The sequence below is a fragment of the Lepisosteus platostomus genome, chromosome 21, assembly GCF_059453375.1.
Source record: "Lepisosteus platostomus isolate fLepPlt1 chromosome 21, fLepPlt1.hap1, whole genome shotgun sequence".
NCBI classification, from domain to species: domain Eukaryota; kingdom Metazoa; phylum Chordata; class Actinopteri; order Semionotiformes; family Lepisosteidae; genus Lepisosteus; species Lepisosteus platostomus.
The window spans coordinates 10,623,720-10,644,682 of NC_142631.1; the positions used below are offsets into that span (position 1 = coordinate 10,623,720).

At 38.3% G+C, this 20,963-nt stretch overlaps 1 protein-coding gene across 3 annotated transcripts in view; it reads left to right on the forward strand.

The window, feature by feature from the left end:
- Positions 1-20,963, forward strand: part of ttll11 (tubulin tyrosine ligase-like family, member 11) — a 309,887-nt gene that overhangs the window by 278,227 nt on the left and 10,697 nt on the right. For all 3 annotated transcript variants that reach the window (XM_088614922.1, XM_088614923.1, XM_088614921.1), the window contains 2 exons: positions 18,165-18,422; positions 18,837-18,943. In XM_088614922.1, coding sequence (XP_088471048.1) covers positions 18,165-18,422; positions 18,837-18,943 — 365 coding nt within the window. The remainder of the gene's footprint in view (positions 1-18,164; positions 18,423-18,836; positions 18,944-20,963) is intronic.

The following is a 20,963-nucleotide window of genomic DNA, read 5'->3' on the forward strand; positions in this document are numbered from 1 at the left end:
GTCTAAGCAACGTGTGATATAATTCCCTGAAGTCTGCAGGTGTGAGTCTAAACTTTACCACTCAGAGATCGCAGCTGGGCGTTCTAATTGGCAGCACACAATTTTCTAAGCACAGCCAGACCAGACTGTAGCCATTTGGGAAACTCTGGTTTACTCCACCTGCTCTTTCTTTACCTACTGCTTAGGCTTGACTGCTTCAACATCAGGTTCAGGTTGAAAAGCAGCAGTTTGCCTAGTATAGTTCTGTAGTATAATTACAGTATGTTTAATTTTTCTTTGATCTTCACTTACGTGGATATTGTATGGAAGACCTGACCAGAAAACACATATTTATTTAAAATCTTCATAATAAAAGGTTTTTAAAATAATCAAGCAAGGGATGTCATACACATAAAAGAGGTTATAAAAAAGAGAAATAGAGAACAGTAAAATGACCTAATAAAACCAAATGTACAATCAAATTATACATTAAAAGATACAGTGAAAAGAAAGATCTTTACATCTTTGAGCTTTAAAAATGTAGACAGTTAGAGCCTGTAATGGATTTGGATAATGAGTTTGACAAACATGGTGCTGCACAAGAGAAGTCTCTTTTAGCCATGACTGAAAGTAGACTAAAAAGACCTGAATAGGCAGATCTCAAATTAAATGTTGAACTATACTCATGCAATAAGACTTTAAAATAATCAGGTGCTAGACCACTTACACGTGAGTAAGAGAAGTCCTCTGTAAATTTCAGCTGGAACAAGCGCAATATTCAGAGGATGGAAGTTACTGTATGTGTAGAGTACAGTACCTTTTGTTAGTGAGTGATCCACAGAGATCTAGATATTCTGAAGAACATGTTATACCTTATTAGAGGCCCCAGTAGGTAATGTGTTATAGTAGTATAAGCGTGATTAAATAAAAGCATGTCTCAGTATTTCAGCAAGGCCTTCATGAGCAGATGGTAAATGATAAACTCACGTTTCTAACATGAACTTCAAAGGTAACACCTTACTAACTTCTATCAAAGCTTTTATTTCTGTCTTGACAACAACACAGAAGTCATCAAGTTTGCAAATATGATGTTTGGAGCATGTAAGCAAAACTTCAGTCTTATTGCACTTTAAATTACGAAAGTTCTTTTACATTCATACTGTATCTTAATGTTAGACTTGCAGCTGTCCAGTGCAGAAACTATAGCAGTAGTATTTCATGTTCTCTACAAGTCAATATGTATGTCAGCAACACACAGTAGCAGTTAAATATGAAAATAAAATCCGAAAAATCTGAGTATCAAAATCAGAATCAAAACTTACATTACAGTTCAGAATGGAATATTAAGTGACTCAGAATCAGACATCATCAAAAAATCCTTACCTTAAGAAGAGATGTACCTTGTCTTTGTTGAATCCTTGACTGGAAAGGTTCGAACAGCTCATTAGTTGCAAGATGAGTATATAATTGAGCTTCCACTGCCCATAATTGAATTTTTACAAGAAAAGGCAAATTAGAAATAGGAGAGTAGTTGTTAATTATTTTAGGGTTCATGCCAAGTTGTTTTTTTATGCAGGTGAGATAGCAGCAGACTTATAGCCTGTAGGTAAAAGTCCTGATTTCAGGGATTAATTGATGAGATTGGAAAAAATGGACAAAGAGCAGAGAAGCCAGCTTTGAGTAAGGATAGGGTCACAGGCTGTAGGTCTCTACCAGCACAGTCACATACTGTAAGTCAAATCAATAGCAGCAAAATGAAGGAAGCTCAGACCTGTGAAGGCACAAGTACTGCAGGAGATGAGGCCAGCAATGGGATTTTAGTTTATTTTTGTTGGGCAAGAATTACATGACTATTATATTATTTAGTAAATGGAGGAAAAGTAGACTTATTTACCAGGTGTAGAACATTATTGGTGATGGAGAAAAGACCTATGGTATTAGTGTGAAGCAGGAATAGAAGGAGGATCTGACCATATTAAAGTCATTCCTTCAACTCTTCAAATGTTTTTCATAATTCTAGATAAACAGTAAACCCCGTCTTCATCTACGAATATTGAACATTTTGTCCGGTAGCCTGTCTTCAATATAGCTTAATTTGTGTACGAGGGGTAAGAACGAGAAAAAGAAACAAGATGAATTCTATGGGGTTTGAATGACCTTCTCTTAAAGAGTTTTTGCCATTGCCAAACCTGTCAATAACTTGTTAGATTCTCATTGTGATGGGAAACAGGCTGAGTTACATTAAGCTGATTGAAAAACGGTGACAATGAGAGCCAACTGTTTTTTTTTTACGTGTATTTCACAAATTGGTTAGCCGTATAAGTAAATTGGTAGAATATAGAGCTTTCATAGCCAGATTGTTGTTGGAGAAAAATATTGAAGAAGCTGTGAGAGAAGCAGAATTATTTTAAGTGATGTTTTTTAATGTTCAGACTTATTTTGTTTTCATTTTCATTTTATTTGGTTCAATGAGGCTTTATGAATTTTAAAACAAACTTTTGAAAGATTTAAAGAAAGTGAAATACCCATTCCCGAGAAAAACTGTAATCTTTCATAAATACTGTATGGTTCCTTCTAAAGAAATGCAACTGTGCTTATGGTCTGAGAGCACATGCTTTTTTTTTCTTCTGGTAAGTTTTAATTTCTATTTCATCACACACACACACTCTTGAGGTTTGTAGACAGGATATTGCTTGTAAACTAATCTTGACGTTCTCAGATGTCATTGGTCTTACTGGTGATAGAAAATCAATATAAATTGGATTTAAAATGCTGAGGTTTTTGTTACAAATGATCTCAGGAAGCCACTGCTAAATGTTTCTTTCTTATTGAAAACCCCAGAATTCTGTAACCTTCTCTTCAGATCAATGAACCAAAGTAATGGTTGTGTTCAACACAATTTCTGTATGGAATGCAAATTCCTGAAAAATGTTGTGTGGTGCACTTGTCACATTTAAAAAAATAAAATAACACTAAGCTGGGAAACACTTTAAGAAAAAAATACAACTTTACAGAAATGTGTTACTCTAAGCTTACTGTATGTGAATACAGAGTTTTTGATAGTAAGATACTGAAGATAATCAAGTCTTACCAAGATGTATCAGACATACTAAACATTTCTTGATTTTTAGTGCACATTAAGTCTGATGCAAAAAACAAAAGGCTTCTGGTTTAGTTTATCTGGACATTATAGTAGCAAGTCCAAAGAAAATCCTCTTCACAAAGTCCAATAGCCAGAGGTGATGCCAATAGTACACTAGTATTGGCACTGCACTAGTATTGTTCACTAGTTTTCCAGTCTATTTTCATGCATTACAGACTGTTTTTGGAAATGGAGAACTAAGCATATGTTTGCTTCAATGGGAAATGAAGGAGATCTCTGTTCTCTTTTAAGAGGTGGAATCGTCTGTGGGGTTTTAGGAATTAGATGATTGAATCAGCTAAAAGTAGCAGACAAAAATGTTATAAGTGGCAAAATTTACAACCCACTAGAGCTGTCTTTCTCCTGGCTCCAAATTACCTTTGCATGCACAAAGGTCTTGACTTTGACAATAGGGAAAATGAAACAAAATCAATGGTGTTCAATATGAAAACATAAACGGAACCTATCATACAGTACGTTTTGTATGCAACATGCTTAGTAACTTTCATCTAATCTTTTTAATGTTCATTAGCTGCACCGAAAAAGTGTGCATACCACATATACTGTATGTAAAACCACCCCAAGACATAATGGCAGTGACCTGGAATATATTCAAGATTAGATGGAGTATTCATATATTTTATGTAGTTTAACACAGTTATACTAATTGTTTATAACACAATATGCACATATCATGAAACTTATTGTTCTACATATACACAGTATGAAACTATTCATTGTCTATGGAGCGTTATTGCCATTGGAAACCTGTACAGATGTATTTTTTCTCTGCCTTTCTTTGTGGATTGTGCTGTCTGGGGGATTTTTTTTCCTTCCCCCTTCTGTCTCTGAGCTGTGGGAATTAGACTGTCTTCAACTTGAGCAAGGAGAGGAAAAATAACAATTCCACTATAAGGAATGTCTGTTATGTACCAGGACTGCTGTGTTCCGGCTTTATTACATCAATCACATCTTAGAGTCTCCAGAAAGACACAGCAAAGGACAGATGTTTGACTGGCTGGGCTTGGAAATATATTTTCCATTAAGTGTAAATTAACTTAATCACCAGGTATGGAAGATAAGCAGCATTAAACCCAATTCCCTTAAGCTTCATTAAAATGAGAGCTCTGCAGATACGCTAGTTTCTATTTTCTGCAAGTTGATCTTGCCTTCAAAGAGATGGTATCTAAGTGTTCAAGGGACAAAATGATAGGAATGAATGTATTGAGGACATCAAGTCATAAAGTCCATAATTTAGCACATCATTTAAGCAACAGGCTTGACGTCCATTTCAATCTAATAATTACTGTTTGGATCCTAAAAACTGTGAGGCTTTTGGGTGGAGTTGAAGATTTTTTTAAAGGTCTAAGTCTGTTTCTGTAATAACCTTAACATTTTCTAGGTGACTTTTAATGCAGTGTGTAATCATCACTTGTGAGTCTTTACACAGACATATACTTAGCAGCTTAATATGAGTAACACATTTGTGACCAAGATGGTTTCATTGCAAATGTGTGTATTTGCATAAATGTAGAGAAAAGTATGCTTTCAGGAGAAGGTCATTTCCAACTGTGTGACTTTGCTAAAAATACGAAATCATTTTAAGAATATGGGCCTGTTTTTTATTTTTTTCTTATTAGCTTTCTTTTATGGTTATTAATCTTGGATGCAGATAAAGAGGTGCAATAATGTAATAGTTGTACATTTCTTAAATATTTATCTGAGTGATTAATTTTTTATGTTCTTCATAATGGTACTATAAGAAACGGTCTATGTCTGTTAGGTTTATGGTGAAATACATCACAGAATATTAAAGTTATGCATCCTCTGAAGTGCAACTGTGCTTGAAATATAGTTAATTATTTTAAAGATCAGAACTATTGATATCTAATCCTGTATTAAGGTGCTTTTCATATAATTCACAAATCTTTGTGTGACAGTGCTATTTCTTTAATAAAACATTTAATAAATGTGAATGTATCTCAGTTTCTTTGGACTGTGCATCAAACTTAATGCATATCTTTAGAGTCAGTCTAGGACTTAATTCAATACTGTATTGTGAAGTGATTAAGGTAAGCATATCTCAGAAATTCCCTGTTGCTTTGGCACTCAGCTAAGTATAGCTGATACTTTATAAATGGTAGTTGCAGTTTTTTAAGATAGATTAGATGCTGTGTGGATGGCATGGAGTAATAATGGTTAGCATTGCAGAGCTGGGAAACTGGGTTCAATTCTGGACCTGAGGTACTGTGTGGAGTTTATATGTTCTCCCAGTGTTTATGTGGGTTTTTAGGTGTTCCAGTTTCAGTAACAGTCCAAAGGCATACCTGGTAGGTTAATTGGCTTCTGAGAAGATGGGCCCTGGTGTGAGTGTGTCCGTGTCTGTGTGTTTGCCCTGTGATGGACTGGCATCCTGACCAGAGTGTACCTCACCTTGTACCCTCAGCTTGCTGGTATAGGCTCCAGCTTCTGCGCAACCCTGAATTGGAAAATTGAAAAACGGATGGATAGATGCCGTAGGAATCACTGGTTAAACATCAGAGTGTGTGTTTTGGTCCCCTGCGTTCAACGACTGTGCTGTTTTTTCAAAGTAAAAGTGGTTTTAGGTTCTCTAGAAGAGGGCTAGCATATTACAAGGGAAATTAATCACTTTTCAGTATTAAACAACATTAATCTTTCACCTTCCATTTTCCAATGGAAATTGAAAACACAAACTCATTGAAAAGATTTCCAAAAGAAAATTCTACCATGATGAGAATTAGTTCTTAAATCGTTTTAAAAATGTATTATTTTGCATACCTATGAAGATTTAAGAATGATTTCCCCCATGATATACTGTACATTACAGATCGTCTAGATCGACTAATTTCACTCCTTTTTCTTAGGAGCAAAAACTGAGTTCTCTATTTCTGGGATTAATGTAATTCTAGGCGAAGTCTCAGTGCATTATGTGACAGTAATGAAAAATCACCACAGTGGTGGTGCAGTTTGATATGTTGTAACTTACAAGAGCATCACCTTTAGCTCCCTGATTGAGTGAAGGAAGATAAGCATACTTGAGACTTGAGGCACTTGTCTGCATGTAATTCAGAAGCACTGGCTTGTGGAGCTTTGGAGATTACATTGATGTCACGTCGGCACTGAAGTCTTGGAAAGAAATTATTGTTAGGGGTTGCTGTGCAAATAGCATTTGATTTTTGAGGAGCAGGTCCAGCAATGTATTTAACCATTTGTTAAATTTTCTCTTACCTTTCTCTTGAATTAATGCTCTCATCCCTAAGTGTATGGTTGCTACAATAAAGTGAATTAGGCACTTTGGTGTGCTTAATTAAGATTCCTTAATTAAGGGAAAGAGCACTATTAAAGGGCTATTGAATTAAATGTATTATTAAAGGTCTATCCAGCTCTATTTCCCTAAACTGTTATAGTTTGGGAAATTATAAACACTAACAACTTCCATTTTCTTTTTTATCTTAATATCCTGTGCCATTCCTTTGCTTCATTACAGTCTGGCTCTATATTTCCAATAGTACAAAATCTAAAAAGTTGGAGGTGCAGAGGGCGCTTAAGGCTTACCTAAAGGAACGTTGTTCTAAGGTGACTGTGGGCAGCATTTTAACTTCTCACGAAACAGTCTGCTTCTCAAGGAAAATAAAAATAATAGACTAAGTTCTTCTCAAGTCAAAAATGAATAATACAAAAAATAATGGTAAAGGCTGCCGCTTTTGTTATGCTTGGTATGTGGGAGAAGTAGATCATGCAAGTTTTATATCCTTTTTTTGCATTCTTAGAATTGCCAGCTGCAGGCTTCTCAGACCTCTGCTCTCTGCTATAAGCCCTGCAACACCACACAGGCGTGCACAGTCAGTTAGTGGCATTACCCGGTTCAAACTTGTGATCGAAGCAATGCTCAGGTACTGTAGGTGCCTTTACTGAGGGAGCTCCAGAGTTTTTATATTCTGTGTATAGCAAGACAGCAGATTGTTTTCTGGGAGAAGTTCAGATGTTGTGCACAGTGGCGTGATAATGGTGTTCCCGGAAGATAAGCCTTCAGCAGATTGAGTGCATCCTCTCTGGATAATACTGCAGCCTTAAAACTTGTGCTCTGAAATGTGATAAGCAAAACTGGCACATGATATTAATACAAAAAGGAGCTGAAGGGGATCATTTTTATCTTTAAAGTTTTATGCTTCCTTGATTCATTTATTTGGCGGCGTGGTGCCACAGTGGGTAGCCTTGCTGGAGCCCAGGGTTCAATTCCAGACTTTGGAAGAGAACTGTGTGGAGTTTGTATGTTCACCCTGTGTTCACCTGGGCTTCCTCGGGGTGCTCCGGCTTCCTCCCACAATCCAAAAACATACTGGTAGGTTAATTGGCATCTGGGAAGATTGGCGCTGATGTGAGTGTGTGTGTGTCTGCCCTGCGATGGTTTGGCATCCTATCTAGGGTGTACCCTTCCCTTGTGCCCGTTGCATGCAGGGATAGGCTCTGGCTTCCCAGCATGCCTGAACCAGAAGAAGTTGTTAGGAAGTGGATGGACTCATCTATTCATTGATTGTCTTCAAAGCCTCTTTTCAGGATGATTATGTACAGTTGTGAAAAAGGTAAAAAATGAATTTCACTGGCAGCATTGAGATATAAGTCAAGGGATGAATTTCTTTTTCTCTTCCTGGGACTGGCAAGACCAGTCACAATTTTTGTGAGAGGGAATAAAATTTCATCAACTTCAGGGCACAGAAACTCAGTTCAAAGTTACCAAGTATTTCCGCTTTAGTGCACCAAATTTGTAGCAGTAAAACCTAATACCTAAACATGTACAGTACTGTATGTATGATCAAACAGTCTGCAACATTAGTCTATAACAATCTGTTATAAGATATCTCTTTATGTGAGGTTGTGATTGTGTCATAGATAGTGTTACCATTTTGATATTTGTGTTACTATTTAATATTAATATCAAATTAACAGTAAACCCTGGCTGAATTAAGATGCATCTTTATTCCTCTTCTCAAACCTGTCTGATCTTAAAAGTCCTGTAATATTCTTCCTTCACTCAAAAATAAAAGGTTTGTTAGGCTGGAATAAGTGTCAGAATAGTATCTGATGGCTGATAATTGGAAAGAGGCACTTGGTAGATTGGAAATGTATCTCCACTTCATTCCTCCAATTTTGAGAGGGATATCGCCACAGTTTAATCATTATTTCTACAAAAATATCACCCATAAGGTCACTTATCAGATTTTTAACTGGATGTGACAACATTTTCAGAATGATTTCACTAATCTCCATAGTCCAAAATCATCCGTGCATCACTAGAAATACATTTTTACAGTAAATGTGAAAATGATCCTTGCAGAATGATCAGTGGGTACAATACTGTATGTAATAGTACCACATATTTGATACCATATGTTTACTCCATAGTTGCCTTGTGTTCTAAAGTTATGTAGTGGCTTGCACAAAACAAGTTTACACCCATAACATCATAAACAAATGTATATATTTTATATATCCCTTGATCATAGTTATGTAAACCTAACTTTTTGTGTTCTGCTAATGACCTGCTTTTGCTGTTAAAAAACCAATGCTAAACCATGTTACTATATTGCTTAACAGACAGGAATAACTGGAAACATGGTAAATTAAGTGTGCAATGTTCAGATATGCTTTCTGTTGTGCTGTAACATTTCAGCTGTGTTATGACTTTCAAATTTATGAAAATATCTTGTAGTTGTAAAATTGTCTTATTTTTTGGATAGAGATGCCATCCCAATAGTGTGCTGTTGCCCAGAGCTCTTGGCTTCAGAAGTCAAAGTACTACCTCAACTGGATTAACCCTCAGGCAATTTTGTACTCTTATCAACATCTGGCACTGTTTGTAAAAGACATCGCACATCTTCTTGTAGATCCCTGCTATAGCACGCAATACAAGTTACACTTTCCAGCACGTTCACAGTGGACATCTGGGATCTTTGGTCGTTGACATTGGCTAGTTTGTATAACCTTTTGAAAACATGCCATCATACAAGAGCAAATACCAAAATGCCTTTAGCAGTTTTACATTACTGTAAAAACCCATTGACATGGCTGTAGATAATAGAGTCATAGTGTAGCCCTAAAGATATCACATAGGCTGAGTATGCCAAAATAATTCTACAAATATTTAATAAATACGAGTCTAGTCTTAAACTGTAACTGCCAAGGACAAATATCCTTCTGGGATTAGAGTTTGAACTTTTCTTCAGTGTGCTTCTAAAATATTCTGACCTGTTTGAAAACATTGTTATAGTGGACGGAAAGCTACTGTCCATGATTCCCAAACTGCACAATAGTGAAGTGTGCTGGTTTTTTTTGCATTATTTTGTTTCATTCTTTTAAGATTTAAGTTTTTCTTGCAAAGCGAATGTACAGTAATCTTAAGAGTTTTCTTTTCTGTTCTGCTTCGTATTAAGAACCAAACAGCAACTGCTTATGGGTTTTTTGAGCAGGAGAATGTGTGATTAGCATATTTAGTCATAAGGAAGATCATATTCTCAGTGATTCTTAAAATACTAAAAAGATAGAACTCTTTTCGTATGGTTCAGAAATTCTTTCAGAATATTTTTCCTTTGTCCAGTACAATTTCAATCCTGAGACTGGAGACTGCGGAATAATATACAGAGAATCTAAAAATATATAATTCTATTCGTGGATACTGTATAGGTTTATAGAATAATAAAGTATGTGTAATTTATTTTGGATATTCATTAAGTTTTTGTGATTATTTCAATTAATTGATCATTTTTGAGTATGATACATCACATGAGTGACTTTGTTGCATACTCTTTAATGAGAAGACTAATTGGGCAGGGGTGATGAGGTGGTTTACCTTAGAATGTCAAGCCTGGTAAACAGCAAAAAAGAAAATCAAAGAAAGCTGCCAGTATACCCTGCGTACCAAGTGAACAACAGCTTTGTACTCTTGTAGTCTTAGTTGTTTGCAGCCAGTAATTTCTAACCTGTCAAGACATTATAGCCAGTCATAGCCCATTAATGATAGGCCATTTAACATCTCATCAAGCTCAGTCTTCATCATTGTTTTTACACTGCCAGAACCACTACATCAGGAAAACCAGGTCACAGTAAGTAGTAATAATAATAATAATAATTGCTTAGACTTATATAGCACTTTTCTGGACACTCCACTCAAAGGGCATTAGGACCCACATGGACCCTGGGTGAGCGCCCCCTGCTGTCCCCACTAATACCTCTTCCAGCAGTAACCTTAGTTTTTCCCCAGGAGGTCTCCCATCCAGGTACTGACCAGGCTCACACCCGCTTAGCTTCAATGGGTTGCCAGTTGTGAGTTGCAGGGTGATGTGGCTGCTGGCTAAGTGAGGCTTGCGGCAGCCTGACCTGCATTGATCAAGTTGTGGAACCTCATTCACTACTCTTTGTGGGGGCTCATCCTGATGTGACACTATTTTGTTCAGATAAACACATTCTTATGTTTCATCTTGCTTTCTTGCAAGATGACATTGTGTTTCTGTGCATGCCTTACTCCCAGCCACATTGAAAATTTGTGGAATGAGCAGGGACAATGTGTGGCATATTAGGGGACGGAGCAGTGGCTCTGTGGCTAAGGATCTGCGCCTGTGGCTGGAAGGTTGCAGGTTCAAATCCTGTGGCCGGCAGAGGAATCCTACTCCATTGGGCCCTGAGCAAGGCCCTTAACCCCAACTGCTCCAGGGGCTCCGTACAATGGCTGGCCCTGCGCTCTGTCTCCAAGCTTCTCTCCCTGTGTGTGTGCCTGTGTGCCTCATGGAGACCAAGCTGGAGAATGCAAAAAGATGAATTCCTAATGCGAGAAATTGTAAAGGGTTAATAAAGTGATCTTAATAGGACTCAAAGACCAGTGAACAAGGCACATCCTTGTCTTTGTCCTATGATAGAAATGGGACAGAATTTCACAAGACCCCATCTTGGCATAAAGCATATGTCATAGATACTGTATATGGTTTTTATTACCTCTAGGGTGACTGCACACTGTACTAGCTTGTGACTTGCAAGTATGACAAACGTTAATAAATGCTGAATTTACCTACTGTATGTTGAGTGTGCTTAATGAAATTAAAGTTCCCAGTCTACAAAGATGCCATTGCCCTAATAATCTTTTTTGTTATGATTTTTTAAACTCTTAAATATCTTTTGATACCCAGTATACTCTGACTTTTAAGAAAAGCAAACGGAACATTGGGCTCGTCTTCCATGCAAAATAAAATGTTATTTTCCCCTCAGTATGTTAATGAGTGGTGTCCCTATGAAAATATTATGGGATCAGTGAAGCGAAAGCTAAAGAAAATCGATGAGAAGAGACAGTCCTTTAAAAATGACAGCATTAAGATTGTTCACCTTTCAAACATTTTGAGCTGGAATGCAATTTCATTTTCTACTCATGCATCAACATTTCACCTCCCTGTAGCACCACTTAAACTAATTGAAAGCAAGGCATGTGTCTTGCATTCTATTAACATAATTTAGAAATAATTGCTTTTGTCTCTCCTTGAACTATTGAAATGTTTTATTTCTTTCACTTCTAAGTCCCACAGGATAAGTTAAAGAAAGTTTAACCATCTGGCTACAGGGCCTGTAAAGCAATAAAGGTACATTTCACTGGTCCACACTCTTTTTCAATGAAATATAGAACACATACTTGTTAAAGTCAAACTGCGCCCGAAGTCGTTTGCTACGTTTTCTGGTCACGGATAAGATCTGTAGACATTAGGCTGTCTAATTCAAATCCTTGCAGTAGATGCATTTTTGCTTCAATGCCCTTCTCTATTGTCTTTCGTTCAATTCATTTTAGATATTTAATCAGGATCATTTACTGAAATCTTCGTCTCGTATCTTGTGTTCCAGACATAGTTAATGTCAGTAACATTCATTAGACGAACTTTCAAAGTTCTTGCCTGTCAATATCAATTTAAAACAGATAAGGGAGAGAAAGAGTAGTCATACTGTATAATAATTAGCCATCTATCACGTTGAGACAGTTTTGACAAAATATTTCAAATTTGTGCTTAATCGCACAGAAACATTGTATGGAGTGTTTTGTTAAATTGTTCAGTGAGATCAATTTTTGGAGATCATTTTTATTTATTGCGGATTTTGTGAATTTTATTGTTATGTTTCTACTTATGTGCAAGCTCTCAGAAGTTCTAGGTAGGAAAGGATAAAATAACACAGATCAAAGCATCACTTCCAAATGTTTATTAAAGGAAGTCATAGTGTCATAGTGCCATTTCTTCCATAGTGTCTGCCTTTTTTATTAGAGTACCCTCATAAATGACCCCATCTGGGATGGAGGGGTGGCACTGTGGCTAAGGATCTGCACCTGTAGCTGGAAGGTTGCCGGTTCGTATCCCGCGGCCGGCAGAGGAATCCTACTCCATTGGGCCCCTGAGTAAGGCCCTTAACCCCAACTGCTCCAGGGGGGCTGTACAATTTCTGACCCTGTGCTCTTCCCCCAGCTTCTCTCCCTTTCTGTGTGTCTATGTGTCTCATGGAGAGTGAATTGGGGTATGCGAAAAGACAAATTCCTAATGCAAGAAATTGTATATGGCTAATGAAGTGATCTTATCTTATAAAGGTTGTGAAAATGATTAAAACATAAGTCATATCTTTTAGCTTTACAGTAGAGTAGTAGAGGAGTTTATTGCTATATGTAAATGTGCATTGGACTTCTTATTCGTCTCTCAGAACACAGTGCAGCAGGTGGCACCACACAATGTAGACTGTACATTACAAAAAGGTACATAACAAACAGTAATAGTATGTACAAACAAAAAATACACAGTAGTGAACGATTGTTTCAGTCTCCTAAATAGGACTCGGTTTGCATGGTCTGCTCCATAATAACATGCTTTAACATGCGCATAGTTAAAGTCCCCAGCTTTGCTTTTCCTGTGGTTTCACCTTGGAATAGTTTTACAAGTTATGCAAGATAAATATTTAACATGACCTTACTTTAATTCTGAATTAACAGGATTGTCAGATTCTGTGAGAGCTTGGTCTAACCCTGAAGTGCAATGGGTGTTTCAGCCTTTCAGCTCCCTTTGCAGACTTTGACCTGTGTTCCTAAGAAACTAAACTGTAAAACAAAGAACCAAGAAGTGCTGACATCAGTTGGCCCCCTACTGTATTTGTGTAGAGATTATTCATTATGAAATCATTGTCCTGCTTACCACGCAGTTAAAGTTCAGAAGAAAGAAAAAGTACATTCATGTCTTTATTAAAATACTCAGAGGCTTTGTTTTTCAAGAGCAATGATGTCAGGCAGGAAAGAAAGCAATATAATAAACAGCAGGTTGTATTTTGCAATTGATGCTGTCTTCCAGCTCAAATTGCCTTGCTTTGTTTTCATGATGAAAATGAATATTGGTGTTGCCGCAGCCTTAAATTTATAGTCACGCTTCATTTTAGGTTTGGCTAGGTTTCACTTTATAAATGGTTAATAAGCCAGCTGTTAATAAATGTGCAGTGTACTACAGATAGAGTAATTTAAATTCTGTATATACCGCTAGTATATATCCCTAGTGTATTTACCCCCAGCAATCGTTACTAGAAGCTAGTCAGTATTACATGTATGTAAAACTATTAATACTTTATTAATATATTCCACATATAAATGAAATGTGTATCCTGTAATCTGAAGTGTCACCACTTTAGAATCCTGAGAAGTTAATGCATGCCCAGAATACTTAGGTATGTTTATGTAACTCTTCTTGTTAACAAGGAGTGCGAAGCAAATGGAAAATAACAATGAGCAGCACGTTTTTTGTATTTCTGTACAATATATTAATGATCCAGTTGCCTGGTTTTAATAGGGTTGCCATTTCAGTTGTGAAAAACTAGTTTGTATTTACTGGGAAAGAAGGTTACTATGTTTAAATAGTGAGTTCAGTATGTGGCACATCTTATTTCTTGCAGTTTGTTTTTGTCTCAGTGACTTACCTACAAATGTTATTTTGTATGTGAGGCACTCCACTTTCCTCCCATACTCCAAAGACATGCTGGTAGGTTAATTAGCTTCTGAGAAAATCAGCCCTGGTGTGAATGTGTGTCTGTGTCTGTCTGCCCTGCGATGGACTGGCGTCCCCTCCAGGGTGTATCCTGCCTTTTGCCCTTTGCTTGATAGGATAAGCTCCAGCTCCCCTACAACCTTACATTGGATAAAACAGTTAGAAACTGGATGGATGTATTTGTTGTTTCCTGCACCTTTAATAGACCCCCCTAATATACCACTATATAACTTTATCTGTGCTTTCCATTATTTATAATACAGTTTTGTTACAGAAGTTCACACATTTTTGCTGGGCAGCCTTAGTCCTACAATGGCACCTCTTGTGATTCATGTCCATTCACTGTTGGTCATGTGTTTTTCCATGTTGGATATAAAATCTTGTTTCAGGTCTTTCTTCAAGTAAAAAAAAAAATCTTTTAAAATGAAATGAATCCATTTCACACTGGAAGTTGCAATCACACACTAGGGTCAGTTAGGTCTACCTGTGTTGTATCCCTCTGCTCCTGTGGTTGCACCTGACCTGAAGAAAAGATTTAGACAAACCTAGAGCACTGTGTCAAGACACAAGCACGTTTTAATTAAGCGCAGCTTTTCTCTCCTGCAGAGAGCTTCTGTTGTCGCCTTTCTCCTTTTTTATTTGAAAGGCTCTGAGTGGGTTGAAGTGGATCCTATCCACCATCTTGTCAAATAGAATGACTTGCGGCTGAGTTCCTTCCACAGTTCCTGTCACATCTCCTAGCAACCCAGGTCTTTCCTTCAGAAAGAGTCATGTGAACACCAGGATAATGAGCTACCCCAGGAGGAGCAAGAGAGGGCAGCCCCTGACCTTAGGAAGTGGTAGTGTGAGAAAAATACTTTCTATATCTTGGAAAATAGGTGTTAGTCAAAAATATATAATTAACCTCATAGGATGTCACAAGACTATAGCTATTAATGAGTGAAATTTGTATTTTCTATCAATCAACCAGTTTATTTATCAAATACACAGCAATACAGCGTGCATCAGTAATTGCTGGCAATGAAATGTCTTTTCTGCGAACTCACCGGGGAAAAATAAAAATCACAAAATTAAAAGTTACAGAATAAGGTTACATAATAATAGTGCAATAAAAATTAAATATAAATTAGAACTGCTACATATCCAGGGTGTATACAGAAATTATGTCTAAATAGTGCAATATGCAGTATGCCAAATACAATGGAAAACTGTATGTCAATGTACTGTAACCTGACTATTTAACAAAGACCATTAGGGTGATTGCTGAAGGTTACTCCAACATGGCTGTTTAGCAGTCTTATTGCCTGGAGGTAGAAGCTGTACCGTAGTCAATTGGTCTTTGACTGAATGCTTCGATACCGTTTACCAGACGGTAGGAGAGAAAACAGTTTATGACTTGGATGAATTGGGTCATTGAGAATAGACCTGGCCTTCTTAAGACATCTAGCTAAGTAGATATCCTGGATGTTTGGTAGCTCACAGCCGATAATGAGCTACGCTGACTTCAGCACCTTCTGCAGTACTTTGCAATCCAGGGCAGAGCAGCTCCCATACCAGGCAGTGATGAAGCCAGTCAGAATACTCTCAATAGTGCACCTGTAGAAGTTGGTCTGGTTATGTTATGGCATGCCAAAGTTCTTTAGCCTGCGGAGATAGAATAGGCGCTGCTGTGCTGTTTTGACCATGATGTACGTATGGTGAGACCAGATTAAGTCCTCTGTGATGTTAACTCCCAGGAGCTTAAAACTGCTGACCCTCTCCACTTCAGGCCCGTTGAAGTAGAAAGGTGTGTGACCTCCTCCCTGATGTTTCCTTTAATCCACAATCATCTCCTTAGTCTTACTGATGTTCAGAAAGAGGTTGCTATCCTGGCACCATGCTGCCAGGGTTTCAACCTCCTCCCTGTACGCAGACTCCTCACCTTCTTTGATCAGTCCGATGACTGTTGTATCGTCTGCAAACTTAATGATGGAGTTTGAGTTATGCCTGGTGACACAATCATGGGTAAATAAGAAGTAGAGGACAGGGCTAAGTTCACAGCCTTGGGGGGCTCCAGTGTTAAGAGACAGTGTAGAGGGTATGTTGGTGCCCACCCTCACAACCTGTGGACATCCTGTCAGGAAGTCCAGGATCCAATTACAGAGGGAGCTGTTCAGTCCCAGGTCCTGGAGTTTGATGACAAGCTTTGAGGGCACTATGGTGTTAAAGCAGGAAGGACCTATAGACTGAGCAAGAGAAAGATTGAATATGTCTGAGAAGACATCTGTCATCTGGTCGGCACATGCCTTCAAAAGACGGCCAGGGATAGCATCAGGGCCAGGAGACTTCTGTAAATTAGTCTTTTTAAAAACTTTACACACATCTGCTCTGGATATGATCAGTGGGTGTTCACCCTTGGTTACTGGGATCCTCCTGGCTGGATCTGTGTTATTGACCTCAAACTGAGCATAGAATTAATCTAGCTCATCAGGAAGAAAGGCAGACTGTTGTGTGATATAGCCGAGTTGCACTTTGTAGTCAGTAATAATGCATAATTCCACTCCACATGTTCCGGGTGTTGCAGCCGTGATAATATGATTCTAATTTAACTCTATAGTTGTATTTGACTTTTCTGAGGTCGTATCTGGATTTTTTATATCTATCCATGTCGTCAGAATTGAAAAAAGTGTCCTAGTTTTAGCCTTAGCGCGTATTTTGCCATTTACCCACGATTTTTGATTAGGGTATGTGCGAACAGTAATCCTGGGGACCACGTCTTCAGTGCATTTATTGATGTAGCCAGTAACATAATCCGCATACAGATTGATATGATTTGATCTGCCAGTCAGTGGTAGCAAAACAGTGACTTAATATAAAATCCGATTCATCCGACCAGCGTTGAATTGTTCTTAACACTGGCCTCTCCGGCTTAAGCTTCTGCTTGTAAACGGGAAGTAGCAGAATGGAGGTGTGATCGGTTTTGCCGAAAGGAGGTTGGGGGAGGGTTTTGTAACCATCCCGGAAGGGAGTGTAAACCTTATCCAATGTGTTTGTTCCGCGCATCGGGCAGTTGATATGTCGATGAAGATTAGGCATTGTTCTCTTCAAGTTTGCGCCGTTCAAATCACCCGCGATAATGAATGCCCCCTCAGGGTGTGTATTCTCATATCTGTTTAGGTGTCCGTGAAATTCATCCATCGCCCTTGTTGTATTGGCCTTTGGCGGAATATGCACCGCTGTGAGGACTACCAATGTGAATTCCCTCGGTAGACAGAGAGGGCGACATTTTATTGTCTGGTGTTCAAGGTGCGGAGAGCATGACTCTGAAATAATCTCCACGTCTGTGCACCAGGAGTTGTTTACCACGAAGTATACTCCGCCACCCTTGCTCTTACCCGAATCCATTGATCTGTGCTGGCGGTAGATCCTCCCGGGAGGATAGTAGAGTCCGAATAGACAGGTCAAGCCAGGTTTCGATAAACGCCAGCACATTGCAGTTCTTGATGTCCCATTGGAAAGAAAGCCTTTCTCTCAGTTCATCCAGCTTATCGTCCAGTGACTGAACATTAGTAAGAAGTATACTCAGGAGCGGGGGACGATTACTGTGCTGCCTCAGTCTAACCAGAACGCCCGCTCGTTTACCCCTCTTCCTACGACACCGTCTTCTTTCAGGTAAAGGTAAGACGCCACAGTCGACAGTTAATATTTGGTGTAAATTGTAACAGTGCCAATAGTCGATCTTATGTCTTACTGTATGTCCATAAGTGTTTGTCTGTCATATGTAATCACCAAGCAAACAGCATGTGCATTTAGCAGTACAAAAAACAACATGAAATAAACAGAAACGAATGGGAGCTCGCAGGAAGGCAGCCTTCCCCTGTAGGTGGCATTTTATAATGCTAAGTATCTGATGTTTAAGTATAATAATACTTTATCAGTCTCATGAATCCTAAATTTGTCATTTCAAGGAGAACCCATGACATCTTCATGTTTTCTCATTATAGATCACACACGCCAGGCAATGGGTCAGAGCTGCAGGAAGATATATTGGATACGGTTTCCCCAGACAAAGCTGAACAGGACAGCGGAGTAAAAGTGGAGAATAATCTTCCCTCCCTCTGCCTGAAACAAGTCTTCCCCAAATACACCAAGCAGTTTAACTACCTGCGCACCGTTGAGCGCATCGCCACGCTGTTCATGAGGTTCCTGGGAGTGAAGGGGACAATGAGGCTTGGCCCTACTGGATTTCGAACATTTATCAGGTATGGGCTTGACTGTGTTTTGTGTAGCTTCTAGTCTACACAAACTAGAGACATGCAACAGCAGCGCTGTTTGATAAGGCTGAATTTAGAAGTATAGTGGGTATGCGTGTAGAGCAACTGGTACTTATGGGAATGGAAATAAAAACATTATTTAAAAAAGATGTAAAATTAAATACTCGTGTGAAATAATGGAGTATAAATCTTAAGTTTAGAGGCAAATTTTGTTGCTGTTATTTTGTCTGCAGTATGTAGTTAAGAGTTTGAATTTTAGACTTGCTGGTTGCCAATTGGATCCTGAATGGAGTGCAAATGAAAAACAGTAAGATAGTCAAAAAAAGACCCTTTCATAAAAAGCTCTCTCAGTCACAGCCGATTTAAGTTCACTGTCTTGCATAATTATTTAATGTCTTTCAGAAACTGTAAGCTTAGCAACAGTAACTTCTCCATGGCATCGGTGGATATTCTCTACATTGATATTACTAGAAGATGGAATGGCATGGGATCAGATCAGAAAGAATCAGGTACTGGCAAAAGCTCAGACAAGCATGCTGTATTTGGTTTCAGTATAATAATCTCTTTTTAGGTACTGTAATGGTATAACATGACTTCTGAGTCTTTTTTGTTTCTGTCTTATATTGGATTTATTATAACTGGACAGCCACTTCAGCTACAATGTATTGCCTTGCTAGAGCTGTATTATCCATCCATTTTCTACCCACTTCATCCAGTTTAGGGTGGCTGGGGAGCTGGAACGTATCCCCGTGAGCAAATGAAGAAAGGCGGGATACACCCAGGATGGGATGCCAGTCCATCACAGGGCACACACAGACACAAACACACACACACACTCATACCAGGGTCAATCAACCTACCACTTTGTCTTTGGACTGTGGGTAGAAACCGGAGCTCCCACTTAAAACTCAGACAAACACGTGGAGAGCATACAAACCCCACACAGATCGAACCCCAGGTCCAGAATTGAACCCAGGGTTCCAGCACTGTGAGGCAGCAATGCTAAACACTGCTCCACTGTGCTGCCCAGTGCTGTATTGTATAAATACTAAATCTAGTAGGTAGATCAGCTGCTATCACATTTAACTAACAGAAATGTTTCTGGAAGCATTTAAAGTAGTAAAATGTATTTGTCTTTTAGCTTGGGAGATTTATTTCTTTGCTTTCCTACCATGAAACCTGTAATATTACAGTGACCTTTAATTAAAATGGTAACCAATCTGATAGCACTGGGTGAGAACTTGCAAGCAAATTGTTGAGGAAAAAAAAATGATTCTTGTGAAAGAGGCTTGGTTTTAAATTAACTTCCTAGGAAATATGAAATGTCTGCCAATAATTGATAGGTCACTGCAGGTGGTAATTAAACAACGCTGAAAACAGGTGGACTGTTCTGTGTTTCCTTGTTTTGGAATCACTGAAGCAGCTCGGCAAGTTAATATTGCTGATTATTTACCTATGAAGTGGCAGAATGCAGAATTCTTGGCAGAACATACTGTATGTACTGTAACCTGTTATGTGAGGCACAATTCATTCACAATTTCTTTAGACAGATTATTGTAGGTGATGGTTCTGAACTGGAAAAGCACGACTGATTCTAGTGGTAATGGACAAAACTGGTCACATTCAGCTAATGCGGTGTCCTTGGGCCTCTTCTGTCATTGTGTTCCCCATAATCTCCAAGTATGTGAGCCAAATTGTATTACTCCAGAGTGCACAGTCTTCCACATACAACTGATAGTAGTTGCAAAATAACTTAAATAGATACTATCTATTGAGTATATATTTTCCTAAGCTCCTTTAAAATGTTTTTTCTTGCTCTTGCCAAAAACTCCTGCTGGTGGCACTGAATGCAAGTACAGTATATGAAGTTTAGGTCATGCTTAAATTGTGCTCTTTTCTCAGACAAAATAACACAAGGATGGAAGCTTAATTGTTATTTAGTGCACTTAGTAGGTGATTTCTTTCAGATTGAGAGGAGCGGTTTTATAACATGGAAGAAGAAACCCACTTGTAACACACCTTAGCACTATACGCCGTGTGTGGCCAAGATAAATGGTTTTAGTTTCTAATGTTATTGATCTTCACCTTCTGGCACTAAATTCACACACATCTAAAAAAATAATAAAGACATTCCTTAAAGTAATATGTTTTTGAAGATTTGATGCAGGACTTTTTTTAAAAGCTGTTTTATAAGAAAAATGAGGTCCCCTGTTGGCAGATCAGACATTTATTATAAAAGCATTTATGTGCCCTTTCACATAACTTGAGAAGTGTGTATTGGTTTGGCACATTGACACCAGTTTCAATTAGTTAGTTTTCCTTCTCATTGTAGAGCCTTCAGCGCTCAAAGGTTAAGGAAAGGACACTATGTTCTGGTTTAGTATTTTCAGTTTATAAAGGAGTGTCTTGGTCTCTCGGATAAATTCTCTTCAAAGGAAACCTTTGAAATAAGCAGGGATTTTTCCAAAACGGAAACAGAAAAATGCCCATGTTATACTCCTTCTGCTCTATATGGTCCATCTCTAGGTT